Source organism: Montipora foliosa, chromosome 10, assembly GCF_036669935.1.
Source record: "Montipora foliosa isolate CH-2021 chromosome 10, ASM3666993v2, whole genome shotgun sequence".
In the NCBI taxonomy this organism is placed as follows: domain Eukaryota; kingdom Metazoa; phylum Cnidaria; class Anthozoa; order Scleractinia; family Acroporidae; genus Montipora; species Montipora foliosa.
The window spans coordinates 7753843-7768071 of NC_090878.1; the positions used below are offsets into that span (position 1 = coordinate 7753843).

The 14229-nt window shown below is 37.7% G+C and overlaps 1 protein-coding gene and 1 long non-coding RNA gene across 2 annotated transcripts; one reads left to right on the forward strand and one right to left on the reverse strand.

The window, feature by feature from the left end:
* Window positions 1-960: 960 nt before the first annotated feature.
* On the forward strand, window positions 961-5491 carry LOC137973592 (uncharacterized). Its single transcript, XR_011117282.1, has 3 exons — window positions 961-1087; window positions 1451-1517; window positions 1635-5491. It is a non-coding gene; the product is annotated as an uncharacterized lncRNA (long non-coding RNA).
* Window positions 5492-13225: 7734 nt separating this feature from the next.
* Window positions 13226-13549, reverse strand: LOC137972487 (ciliogenesis-associated TTC17-interacting protein-like). The gene has a single exon (XM_068819241.1). The coding sequence runs from the start codon at window positions 13547-13549 to the stop codon at window positions 13226-13228; it is 324 nt and encodes a 107-aa protein (XP_068675342.1).
* Window positions 13550-14229: the final 680 nt, after the last annotated feature.

Consider the following 14229-nt stretch of genomic DNA (forward strand, 5'->3'; position numbering starts at 1 on the left):
CAAATTCAACCATGTTGCTATATTTAACAACACGATATGCTTGGCCTGGTGATTCAGGGAACGTCTGATCAAAAAAATAATTCCTGGATTTAATCTCGATCGTGTTTTACTTCAACTTCTTTGCCGTGATGACTGGCTTCCTCTTCGGACTTGACAACTTTAAACTGTATTCTTGATTTAACGTGAATATATACGAAGTTGGATTTGCCTTCTTCCTCCAAACGTTCCTGTATTTGATAGCCTAAGAAGTTAATCGCAGTTCAATTTCTTTTAATTTACCGCTACGAGATCCTCTGTGGTCAGAGAATCGCGCTACTCCGTAAAATTTGCATATTTATTTAAATAGTGTAAGAATATTTTGTTTATGCAAGTGTCACCATTAGCTTAGTGGATTCGCTAGCGCTTGCGAGTCGAGAGATGCGTGTTCAGGGTTGAACAGGGAGCTTTTTTCTTTTTCCTTATTAATAACTAAAAAAACAAGGTTCTTATTTGTTACTGGGCGCTCATTATATGCTTGGTAACTTACGTTTTCTTCCACCGACGTTTTAATGCCAACAGCACGATAGCAGGGCTTTTGTTTTTAATATAAGTTTATTTTATAGCGTCTGCTATTATGAGTACTCGATAGCTCACTTGATACGAACGTATGCCTGAATCAAAATGAATGTCGTTATCACCCGTTCGCGGTTAAATCGTGTTTTTCTTCCTTTTCTTCCTGTTTTTTTTTAACTTTTTTCAATATTTAAATGGAAGCAAATCAACGAAATACAGTATTACAACAAATTAAACACAGCATAAAAAGCTTGATGTTGGCTTAACTTTAACTTTCTACTACAATGAAATTTTCGAACATTTGCATAAGAAAAGCCTTTTGATTCGCACAATGACGAACTTGTCACTGATTGGTTCTCGACAATCTCATCCATATTCAATTCATATTTCCAAATTTCACTCATTTTTCGCTGACTGTCATGGTGGCAAGATGTGCTGTGCTGTTTCTCTATGATTTGAACGTCCATCAAAATGTTTTGGAGTCGGTTTGCCCAGGAGGAAGGAAACCAATATTTTCTCCTTTTTTTTAAAGCCGGTAAGTTTGAACACCAGTCATGCAGTTTTGGTTTACATTTCGTTGAAAGGTGTGGGAAACAAATACACGTTTCTTTGCGAAGCAAACACGTGCTTTGTGACTAACTCGTTTGAGCTTTGAACTAAACCGTCTTCATGTCAAAATTAAACTTCAATGTTGATTAGTTTAACGATGTCTCATAGCATTTTGCTTCGAGGAAAAAATTCCGGTCGATAATTTTACTCCTGTTTTAGAGGATACATTATTCAAGTTTTCTTGCAAGAAAATTAATGCTCGTGTTTGTGTCAGAAAAGTACATGGAACGCTTTAATTATCTACGTTTCAGAAACTAATGTGTTGTTTTGCTTGTCTATGTCTCCACAGAAAATGATCTGTCATATATATTTAGAAGAACGAAGGAATAATTGTCTTCTCATATCGCCGGTAAAAGGTAAGCATATACAAGTATCTACAGTGAAACACGAGTTGATTCAAACGTATTTCTTGATCTTTCTTAATCTTTTCGTCGTTTCGTCTAATCAATTGTTCTTCCATATTAAATTTTTAGGACACTATGCACGCGAAGAGAGTGAAGAGAAAAAGAAATGCAGCAAGAAAGAAGACATGAATTGAAGAACTAGATGGAAATTCGTCAAAGATAAGAACTGTAGACATAAGATACTACCGGTATGTCGAAATGGTGGCAGAAAAAATACTCAAATCTCCTTTACAATCGATTTACCATAATTACAGAAGTAAAATGCTCATGCAATTGGCCTTTTTCTGAAGTATAAGATTCACTCGTCGGATTGTACACTTTGCCCACAATTCCGCCGCATACAATGTCAAACAGATCAGTGAAAAATGGACGTAAGAAAATGGTGGAGAATTAGTGGACAATGGACAATGGACATAAGGACGTCTGCTGCTTCGATTTAAAAATAACAGGGGGCATTTAAATAACGTAGGGGAACTTTTTCTAAGCAGCCACCATTTCAACATTGAGCGATCGTTTGATTGATTCTCGGGAATCGTTTTTGTTCAAATGTAATTTGAAAGCCCATTCATTTATCCCCTTACCCCATCAAAATATTAAAGATGAAACTGATCGCTCAGTGTCTTAATATCGACGCTGTACACTTCTTTAGATGGTGTAACAACATTTTAAAGAATTTTAAGGAGGTACTGACTGATAAAAGATAGTTTTAAGATCAGTTATTCGGCGATATAATGCAGCATTATGAGACTAAATTTCTCATGTTAAACTTAGTTCTACAAAAACATGTAGCATTAACTCTTCTTTCCCAAACGATATAAAGTACTTTTAAGCACTAGACTTGCCAATCGAGTTTTGAAAATCGACAAATAACTTGAAAAAAGTCGGACTTTAAAGTTATAGACATAGAACTAAAAGCTATTAGTATAAATGCACAGGTGATTATACAAAATCGCGCGCTCTCATTGGCTCGCTATCTCGGATTATCAGCCGATAATCACCTAGGCGGACAAAATGGCTCAGTGATTATCGGTGAATATTCACCTCGACTTCGTCTCGGTGAATATTCACCGATAATCACTTCGCCTTCGGCAAATAATTGTTAATTAAAATGCGATTCGCTTTTAAAAGTAAACTGTTTTTTCTGCGTCTGTCATACACACTTAAAGTTGAAAATTCCGATTTCGATTGAGCGTTAAAATCATGAACGATCCTTGTAGTTCCCAAAAGAGCGGGCGCCTCATTTTAATGGGAAAACAAAATGTTCAATATTTCTTTAAAGGTAATGAAGTATAAGCTAGATAAAGTAATGTTGAAAACTTAAATCGCTACTATTGTTAAAAAACACTTTCTTTTTTTTTCTTCAGATTTTGAAAGTGTGTTTCCTTAACACGTGACTGGTAAATTTTGAGCTTCAATTTTTATCTAAAGGCTGTTGACTTAGAGTGCAAGTTTTGGATTTCACCGTCCGCCATTACTCGCGTTCTAAGCTCAGGGTCTAGGGGAAAGTGACGTCATTTACTCACTAGTTTAACGTTCATGGTGTAACCGCAGCTTATTACATTTGCAAAGCACGTGTTTAGCTCCGTACACACGCATTGTATTCTGATAATGCTACTACGATGAAAAAAATCATTTCTCATTTTTCTTCACATTTCGAAAGTACTTGCGTTGAATGGTCAACGGGCGAAATTTCTTGTAGCAATTTTAAGAGGAATGAACTCCGCGTTCATTTAACGGTCCGTCATTTGTTTGTGCGGTTCTGACCGATAAGCTATCAGCGATCTGGATCGAGAAGAAAGTGATGTCATTTACTATGAAGTGTGTGAATGCGGCTTTTCAATTAGTATACAGCACCAGAATTTTTGGCTTTCAGATTCTCAAAGTCGTGATCTGCATACTAATGAAGCCGCATTTTACACCAAGTGAGTAAATGACATCAATTTATCCTTGATCCAGCTCTCTGGGAGCTTATCTGTCAGAACCACACCAAGTAATGGCGGACCATTGAATGAAAAATTGCAGACAAAATAAATCGTTTCTCGCTTGAAATGATTGCATAAAATCTCGCTTTTCGAGTATCAAGCAGAAGAACTTTCGAAATGTGAAGAAACATGAGAAGTGATTTTTGATCGTTGTATCACTTTAAACTAGTGAGTCTTTGACGTCATTTTCTCCTCGATCTAGCTCTCTCAAGATTTTAAAGGTAGAGTATCAAGGTATTGCGCATGTTCTAGCCGTAACGAGTGTCGACATCAATCGGAAGCGGGGTTTTAATTGACACGGGACATTTACACGTACGCATAAAAATTTAACGGTATTAAACAATCACTAATGAGCTAAGGGCGGTCGACTTCGCAGATTATGAACGCAAGAAATTTTCACGCGTACGTGTAAATTTCCCGCGCGAATTATAATGTCGCTTCCAATTGGCTTATAAGCAGTGACATTCTCTACGGCTGTAACATGCTCAATATCGTGGTACTCTCCCTTTAAAGTTATAGTAATGGCGGATCATTAAATAGGAAAATTCCCGTAAAATAAATAGCTGTTGTTTTGAAGTAACACCAAGCAGTATATCCTACACTTAAAAAAAAAAAATAAAATAAAGCAAGGCCTGAATATAGTTAGATTTCTTAACTTTTTATTCATTAATTTGGTTGAAGTAGACCGCTGTAGGTTAAAACTTTAAGTCATGGCAAGAAAATGGATTTGATGTGCTCGTCGCTCATGAATAAGATCATTGCTATTGCTATCAAAGTAGGAACAAACTACTTGAGTAAAAGAATGACTCCCTGGCAGTTCATCAATAGAGTGCGATGCCGTGAACAAGAGCTACCGAGAAACTATGGCAACTAATCAAACCTGACATTAATATAGGGGTCTCAGCCGTTCCAGCTTTCAAGTACAAAAGACAAACAATTAAATTAACAACGAATTCAATTCAGTCACCAACATCACCTAATTGCGTGACTTAGAGCCACAACAGTACTTTACATTTAAGGACGTTCGCGCCAATTGTTTCTGCGCATCCTTACTGCGCACGCAAATGCACATGCCACGTCATACACGAGCGCGCGCGCTAAGTAATAAAATGAGAAATGATAGGGCAAAAGGCTATTGCCATAGCTTTGCCTGGATTTAACGCTCTTGGACGTTCGGTGACCCCTAATTTTCTTTCCAGAAACGGATTTTATTTACAATTATCTCCACGTTGTCCAAAAATGAACAAAAAATCAATGTGGAAAGTTAAAAAAATTTCAAGATTTCTGCTCACGGGACATCAAATCTTGCCATCTTGCGGCTGGAAGGCGAGTGAAACTGTGGTCGCTAAATGCGAACTTGATCTTTAACGAACCTCAGCAGTTGACTAAATTCACTTAATAAGTCCACTTAAACAATAATTGGCAGAGAAGATTTCACTTCAAAGATTTAATTGCAATATATTTGGGTTTACAGAAACTGGCCTTATTCGCTAACGAAGCCCGATATTGTCAAATTTTGGGTGTTTTTCCGGGCATGTTCTCTCCAAAACGAAGTCGGTGACCCTCATTTTTTTTTACATTTCTGACATAACTAACTCATCATCTTACAGTGGTAAAATTTTCAGAAAAAAATCAATGTTGAAAAATTTTCGCGCGAACGTCCTTAAGGACTTAAAGGACATTTATAAAATTTCAGATTAATTCTAAAAACCGAGAGACCAATCACCACTTAAAGGTTCTTGCAAGAAGAACTCTCGACCAGGCGCACTTCGAAGGATCACATACTTCGACTGCAAGACACCATAATCCCGTTGTGGTTGTAATTGGCAGGAATTCAAACGCGCGACAATACTGGGAATATTGAAAACAATACATAAATAAATAAATAAATAAATAAATAAATGAATAAGTGAATAAGTGAATAAATGAATAAATAAATAAATACTACAAAAACAAAATCAAAAAATTAAATTATATTCTCATGGCAAGTCTGGCATGCGTTACTTGCGTCCCTGCTAGGTGACTCGTCCATAACTTTTCAGTTTTGCTAAAACTCATCGAGGCCTACTCTGGGACCTTAACTTAAGGCGACTTAGGGCCGTTTTAAACGTCGCATTTTACATGGGCCGAATGCAATGCAAATGAGCGAAAACAATAGATTTTTCTCATTTGCATTAGATTCAGTACATGTAAAATGCGACGTTTAAAACGGGCCTAAGGTCCCAGAGAAGGCCTTCATCGAACATCGCACGCGCGTTCTAAGTCTGCCTAGCAATCAAATGTTATTAGAGAATCTGACCTTTTTACGCCTTCAGATTTTCATTATCATTTGGAAGCTAGCCAGGCCTTGAAGCCTGTGCCTCGATGTTGGACGAGTTGGAATTGAATAGGCCTTTTCCAACAAACGATCACTGGTACAAATTCCGCCATGCTGGAGGGCAAGCTCATTATTATTCCCCCACTGGGACATTAAAACAAAGAGACATGAACCAGTCAATCTTGACTTGCCTTTGTTTTAATGTCCCAGTGGGGGAATAATAATGAGCTTGCCCTCCAGCATGGCGGATTTTGTACCATGTGATCGTTTGTTGCAAAAGGCCTATCCCTTTTGATTGATCGGGAGTCATTTGCCAGGAACGAAACATACTTATGCCAATCTAACTTGAAAATATGCATTGTAGTAATTATTCACAAGTAAATAATGAATAAACGCAACCGTTTTTCGGACACAGCCGTTTATTTACATTTAATTATTTTCTAGAACTTTTCTTGCATTACTTCATGAAAAAAAATATTTATATTTATGCTTCGGCGCGTGTTGTCGATGATTATTCTACATTGTCGGTACCTCCTTGAAATGTTTGACTTGCTCGCTACACCGCTGACAATATAGTTGGTTAGCTTATTATAAAACTCTAATGTCTGGTGCGCAGCAAAGCACGCATTTTTCGTTTCATTGCCGGCCTAGGTATTTAACGATTTTGCGAGGCCAGGTCGTTCCGGTTAGTGTTATATTGAGAAAGACTGTTGTCGATGACACAAACGCAGTGTAGATTGAAGCATGCAGGAGTGCTCACTACGCAGGCGCATTAGGTTTGTAGGTCGGTTTTTCGAAGAGAGTAGAAAGGCCACTATTGACTGTACTGACTGGCACTCCAAGGAACGCGTTTCCTTTGCCATAGACTTAATTCAAACTTCGAACGACTGATTGGTAGCACCAACGAAACAGACATGCAAAAGATAAAACTGGCAGCAGACTAAATGCACATTTGACTGGCAAAAACGGATCAAACGTGGTCACTATAGTCACTACAATCGAAAACATCACAACTTGCTCACAATCAATAGCACCAAGAATTACAACGAAAATGCAAATTTAAAATGAATTTTTGATTAATGACATCAACAGGATGCACTAATATTATTGGCTGACATGTCTGTAACCATGACAACATCAATATCCTGAAATGTTCAAGATAAAAATAGTAAATTTTACTTCACACGAAAAAGATATCAAATTTCTTGAACAAAAAAAATCTCGGCATTTCATCGATATCTTTATAATAAATAATAAATTTCCTGGGTAGTGCTTACCAGGTCAATAATCAGGGTATGTTTACAAAGCACTGACATTACACAGCTGATTTCGAAGCCGAAAGCTTAAACAGCACAGTCTGGATACAGTCAGAAAAAACGCAGTTATTTAAAGGACAAAAAACTAATGGACAACACGGAATTTTCGAGTTGAGAACGAGTCAGGTTACGAATAGGAGTTTTCCATACTTAGCAGGTGCAGAGGGTTTGAAGATCGAACTTATTTGTGAACACTATATATATAGCCGGAAACTAGGAGCCTAATGTAGTGACTGTCGTTTACTTTTACTCCAAACTAAGGGTTTTCGTCAACTAGCAAAAGACTGTCAATACTATTGCGAATGCCTGACAGACGAACACTGATCCACAGAAAAAATTCACATTGCAAAACGTTTGACTGACAAGGACTTCTGCGCGCTCACGTTGTCGAAAGTCGATGTCATCAACAACAGTCCGTCTCAGAGAGTACACTCAGAATTCAGCTAGTTGACATTGAGGTTATACAGACCACTTGGGTTATGTAAAAGCAAATCAAGGAATGCTAATCATCTAGTGGTACTTGGATTTCTGGTAATACAAAACAAGCTATCATCCTTTCTTACTTCACTAGAATGACGTCTGAAATCACTCTTAGTTGGCATGATTTTCACTGGTTCACTTTCAATAACATTCACACATTATTCGAAATTATTTCTCGTGAAAAATATTTGATTTCGTCAGCATAAAAAGAAATGGTGAAAAGCGAGCAGATAGTTTTTCAAGTGCCTATAGGATTTACCCACCTTGTAGTGAGTCACCGAAGAAAAGTTGCAAGCTGAATTGCTGATAAACTACTCCCCTTAGGGAAAAGAGAAGAAATTTTGGCCTCGTTGGCATGTTCCAAGAGGAAACAAATCACCAACAAAATAATCTTTTAGCTAACTACAGCTCAATCATTCTCGAAGGTTTTGAACATTGTACGTCAGTCCATATTCTCAGGTTTCGATCAAGATTTTGTTGTGCTAGTAAGCAAATATCAGGGACAAAGAAATAAACATTAGCTCATCACTTCGAATTGTTTTGTTCACCTTGGTCTGTATAACCATTAGTTCAATTACGTGGGCAATGGAAACGTTTCATTTTCGCAAAAGGAAAATCGCGAAAAACAAGCAGCAGCGAGCAGAATTTTGAAAGCTTTAAAAGACATTAGAGTTGTGTAATAAGCCCAAAGAAGGCATTAATTTAGAGGAGCCTTTTTCTACCGGACATTTTACAAAAATGTCTGCACGCCATAGGCCATCGCATTTGACATCCTAGCTAGTATGCAAACATGGGTACCAATACAGCCAATGGATGGGATTATGGCTGACTTTAAACCATAAATTAGTGTTGCTTTCGAACACGAAGCATCTCTGGTTCAAAGACAGCCATTATCGCACACATTTCCTGTAATTTTAGCTATGTTTGCATACATTTATTCTTAAATGGTTGACATTTCAATTGTTTTTCGTTTTTATACTGAATTAGCCCTTTTTTCCTCGTCCAAAAAGCATTATTATTGAACTGTGATTTGGGCTAAAGAACGAGACAACTAGGGTTAATTTGAACAAAAACAGTAAAATGACAGCCATTTTAAGAATAAGGTCCGCCAGATACGATTTTTTGGTGGCATAGTGTTTCGGCGACGCAATTTCAGCAAGTTTCTTTGCGATCTTCTCGATATTTGAAACATGGCAAGTGTAGCAAGTCCAATCTATTGACGCCCAAAGTAAAAATTTAAGAGGGACGTAGGTAGTCAACACTCGGGTGTTTTAGGTCTATAAACAGACAGTTTTTCATGGCTTGCTTCGGAGTTAATTTTACACTCTTTAGTATTTTTATTCGAACTGTTGAAATCATTTAGAGTAAACCTTTTACATTTTTTTCGTTGAATATGTTGTCAGGGGAAACGCTGTGCAAATTTAGTCAAATTTTCCCGCCAAAAAACTTAGAAAAAGTACGGGCGCTCAAAGTACGCATGCGCCAACTTTTTTAAAAAAAAATAAATAGCTTTTATAGTTAATATATTTATTATATTTAATGTTCACAAAATCAAAGACAATAAAACACACGTTGCTTTATGCTTTTATTTGTTGTTTCACTCACTTTGCCTATTGTAAAGTTATGAAATTAAGGGAAAATGTTCAATTTTTGTTTAAAAAAATACGGCGCATGCGTATTGAGGACGCCGTATTTTTTCTAAGTGTCATTTAAGCGAAAAGGTCAAAGTCCACTTTGGGGAAAAGAACTTTCGTGCTTTTTTCTATTCTTTAAGGGGTTGGGAAAAAATTAAACTGAAACTTCATTTGCCTTGTACATTTTTGTAGTTGACACAAATAAAATTCGTTATCAAAAAAGCTCCTAATAATGATCGGATTGTAGAACCATTAAACATGGCAAACTTATTTTACCTTCTTATCCTTAAAGTTCCGCTTTTTACGCGCCGTATACACCATCCTAATAAGTCAAATATATGCCGTTTTCTGCTAATGACGTCGAACCCTTGCTTTCAAATTATATTTACAAATGCACAAAGGCCTAAAACTTTTCCGATTTCTTTTCTTGTTTGAAGCCTTTGTACATTTCTGAATAAATTTTAAAAGCATGAGTTTGATGTCATTAGCGGAAAACGGCATATATTAGACTTATTAAAAGGGTGTATAGGTTGCCAAAACTAACAGACATTTGTCGCACTACCAAGCTCGTGAGAGAGATCGGTCTAGTCCCTCGATGACATCACAAACTGCTATGCAACGCCGAGTTTCCAAACGGCATTACACAACGTTTTGAGATGATTTGAGAAGGAATAGACCCATAACTCTAACTGGCATGGCTGTTCAACAAATGTCAGCTAGTTTTGATAACTTTAACGTGAATTGTGGCGCATAAGAAGTTAAATCTTCAGGATATACAGTAAAATATGTTTCCCATCCATAAAAAATATCAGCTCGCGAAAGGTGCGTTAGGGAGGCTCAAACGAGTTTCAACATTTTCAACAAACTGGTATTTGGAAGGATTGAATATACCCAACTGTTTCACGAAACGGCGAAGTTATGGTATCACACGAAACACCAATAATTGCTTAACAAGTTTCACTCATCAACGTGACATAATAGGTTACCATGGCAACAAAAGAGCCATGTATTTAAACGCTCATCGCAAAAACGAACAAGATGACCCCTTATTTTTGTTGTTGGAAAGTGATCAACAAACTAAGATAAAACTATCCAGGGACACCTTCACAACTGGGAAATTTTAAGGCGGTCCTGTCTCTGAATTTCCTCATCTTTGCGGAATTTTATCTCAGCTTGCTAATCACTTTAAAGCAATAAAAAAAATGGGATCACCGAGTTAGGTTTTGAGATTTAAGTGTATAAAGACAAAACAAAGGGCGTTTTTACATAGCTCTTTTGTTACCATGGTAACCGTCACATTGATGAGTGCATCTTGTTAAGCAATTATTGATTTTTCATTTGGTACCATAACATTTGTCGTTACGTGAAATAGTATTACAGAGTTAATTCTTGTAGTAAGACATTCCCTCCAAATTATTGAAACTTCTTCGAGCCACCTTAATACATTGGCCTTAATGTCATGATTAAGTCAACAAAAACAAGCACAGAATTGATAATCATAACGAAACTGTAAAGGAAAATAAGGAAATAACCTGCGAGTGTAATACGCAATGCCTCTGAAGCAATACTAGATGGAAGTAACAGTGGTTTGTAAATGCGATTATCCTATTAAGTGTAGTCCATGAACAGACTGCTATGTTGTCAATAGTTTTGATGGTGCAATGGTTTGTTAAAACTAGTTCCTCGTGTATTCAGTGATTTGAGTAGCAGTCCTTTATCGTCAATAGTTTGTCATTAACTGACCACTGTAAAAACATGGTTCGAGTCCATGTCTATCAGTAATCTTTCTGTTTTGATAGACTAAGTGAATTCAAAAACCCTACCCTTAATGGTAAATGGTTTGACTCTTGGTACAGGAGTATTAAGAAACTGTGCGTCTTTATATATGAGAGACAGTTACGTTGACAAATCTCGCGTCCAGGACGATTGATAATCTGTTTTGTAACCATCTAAAAAGTACTTTTGGTCAAGTGAATTATTTTGAGTCAGTTGTCTTTCTTGCGTGATTGTGCAGTTTAAAGTGGTCAATGATCAGACCGAAAGTTTCAGCAACCTATTGTAGATTTGTTAGGTGAAAAAGTGAAAAAGTGAGAAAGCTGGAATGCTAGAATGCTAGAGTGCTAGAATGCTAGAATTCTTGAAGACAGGTCCCTATAACGACTGCTTTAGGTTCCTATCTGGAGTGAAGGAGTAATAAATCTAACGGGGAATATGCTCAAGTATTTGCAGTCGACATAACCTATTACACTCGCGGATTATTTCCTTACTTCCCTTAACAATAGCATCATTGTGGCTACGTAACGCCGGTTGTTGTCGTTAGCTTTTGCTTGTTTTTGTGCGACCAAACCATATCCTAGGCAGACATGCCTTTTATTGACAGTTCAACCCAAGATATAACGAACAATCATGCTGTTGATAACACAGAACCGTTTTCCAAACGCGTGGCATGACCAATTCTTGTAAGCTATGCACTTGACGATGTTATGCCGGATGGAGCGGGCAAGCCCTTGGGATGGAATGTGGGGGGGGGGGGGGAGGGGTAAGGGTTAGTGGAGGCTTGGCTTCACTGTTGTGTAGTCAGAGTCAGAGTCAGAGTCAGTGTCTGTTTATAATTCCAATTAGGAAAATTCTGTTCACTGTTTATTTCTGTATTTGTGTTGCAGATGGTGTTCAGGCATAATTCATAATTTATGAAGCAGTGAAAATTCACCTCTGTCAGATGATTCCTTATAAGAGGGTGAACGCGCTGAACGTCCGCTTTCAGTTCTCTTCAGAAGTGAAAAAAATATACGTTTTGTGAGTGAATTTGGCCTCCCTGCCATTTTTGCCAAGCTTCAGTGATAAATTTAATCGGAGAAACCGGAGAAATCGTATTTTAAGAATCATCTTGTGAGGATATGTTTGTTTTACGAGATTTGAATCTTTCGACATGTTCTGGATGCGCCCAAGCTTTTAAAACCAAGTTTGAGTGCCTTACTTGCTAACTACCCAGCGTCTCTGTACTGTCAGTGGATCGTATGAGTTATGTATGATTTATTGAGTTATTGACCAAATTGTTCTTAGTTGGCTGTGAAAACTGTTAACACAGTTAACTAACAGCGATACCCCCCATAATTTTGTTTGTCGTCACTTTGCTCTGTTAATGATAGGAAAACTGAGTCGTTTGCCATTTTAAAACTCAAGGCTTCCTCGGCACTGTACCCATCGATACGTTCTCGTCATTGTTATCATCTTTTTCATTGTCATAGTTAACGTCAACGCCATGATTGTCAACGTTATTGTCGTCGTCTTCATTGTCACTGTCATCGTTATTTTAAGCGTCATCGTTATTGTAAAAGTCATCTTTATTGGTTCTGTCATTGTCGTTGTCAGATCCATTGCCATAATCCGATTGCTATCTTCGACGTTAATGTCTATGAGGTTATTGTATTGTCATCTTCAGTGCCATCGTTATTGTCATAGTCAACGCTTCCATTGACATTGTCATCTTCAGTGACATCGTTATCGTCAACATTATTGTTTGAATCAAAGTAATCATAATCAACGCCATTTGCATTGTCGGCGCCATCGTTATTGTCATAGTCAACGTTTCCATTGACATTGCCATAACCGTCGTCATCTTTAACTTTATCATCATTGTGTTTTATTGTCATCTTTATTGTTAACATCATTGTCATTGCCATTGCATCGTCATCTTTGTCACAGCATAGTCATAGTCATTACCAGTCATTGTCCTCTTTAATTTTATTGTCATAGAGGTCAACGTCATTTTCATGCTACATTTTCATAGCGATTGTCAGTGCTATCGTCTTCGTTATCGTCATTGTCATAGTAAACGTCATTGTCTTCGTTGGCATCCGCATCATCGTCAACGTCATCAAGATCGGCGTCACGGTAACGAAATGGTCATCGTCACCGTTATGTTGTTATCTTAAGCGATATCCTCATCGTTATCATTATTATCATCGTTACCGCCATTGTCATCGTCGGGGTCATCGTCTGCAACATCATCATCGTCATTGAGATCGTCATCGACATAGTCATAGCCATCGTCATCGTCATCGTTATCGTCATCGTCATCGTCATAGTCATCGTCATAGTCATCGTCATCGTCATCGTCATCGTCATCGTCATCGTCACCGTCACCGTCATCGTCATCGTCATCGTCATCGCCAGAGTCAAAGTCATCGACATAGTCAACGTCATCGACATAGTCAACGTCATCGTCAACGTCATTGTTATCGTCTATCGTCATCATAATCGTCATTGTCATTGTTATGATCTCCGTGATGGGGTCGTCATAGTCATCGACCTCGCCCTCTTTGTCCCAGTCGTCATTGTTTTAATCTTAGTCAAATTCCTAAAAGTCCTTTTCCATCCCAGGTACCCACGAGCTTAAGGAATAACATCGATAGGTGCAATTGAAGATGTTTAACACAATCGAATCAGCAAAGTTGGAAAGCGTTTGCAAAGTTTTCAGCACGCACAACTAAGAGTTCGTTAAATCTAAGGTTGTTAGCAGTGATAATAATTGAGTGGTGATGCCATAGTGTACCGTATGAGCCCAAGATATTGAGGCCTTGCCTGCGTCTAAGCTGAGTCCTAAAGCGCGCGCATGACTACTGAAAAGTACGATGTATCTCTCTCAAACAACATTAAATGTATTCATCTTGTTATTTCGATTCTTTTGTTTGCCCTAAAACAAAAGCCTAATCCTAGTCAATTTCTGATCTTAATTATCTGTTGAATGGAACATCTCCCCGACCCAAACAAAGACCACTTACAAGTTACTCTGTTAAGGAAAGCGTTCTTATGAATTGGACTTTATTGACAAAAAGAACTAACGTGACGAATCCGCAATTCCTGACGTTGTGGAGCCTTCTCATTCAAGCTGCCTTCTCAAGTTCTCATTTCGTTTACTGTATTTATTCTGTT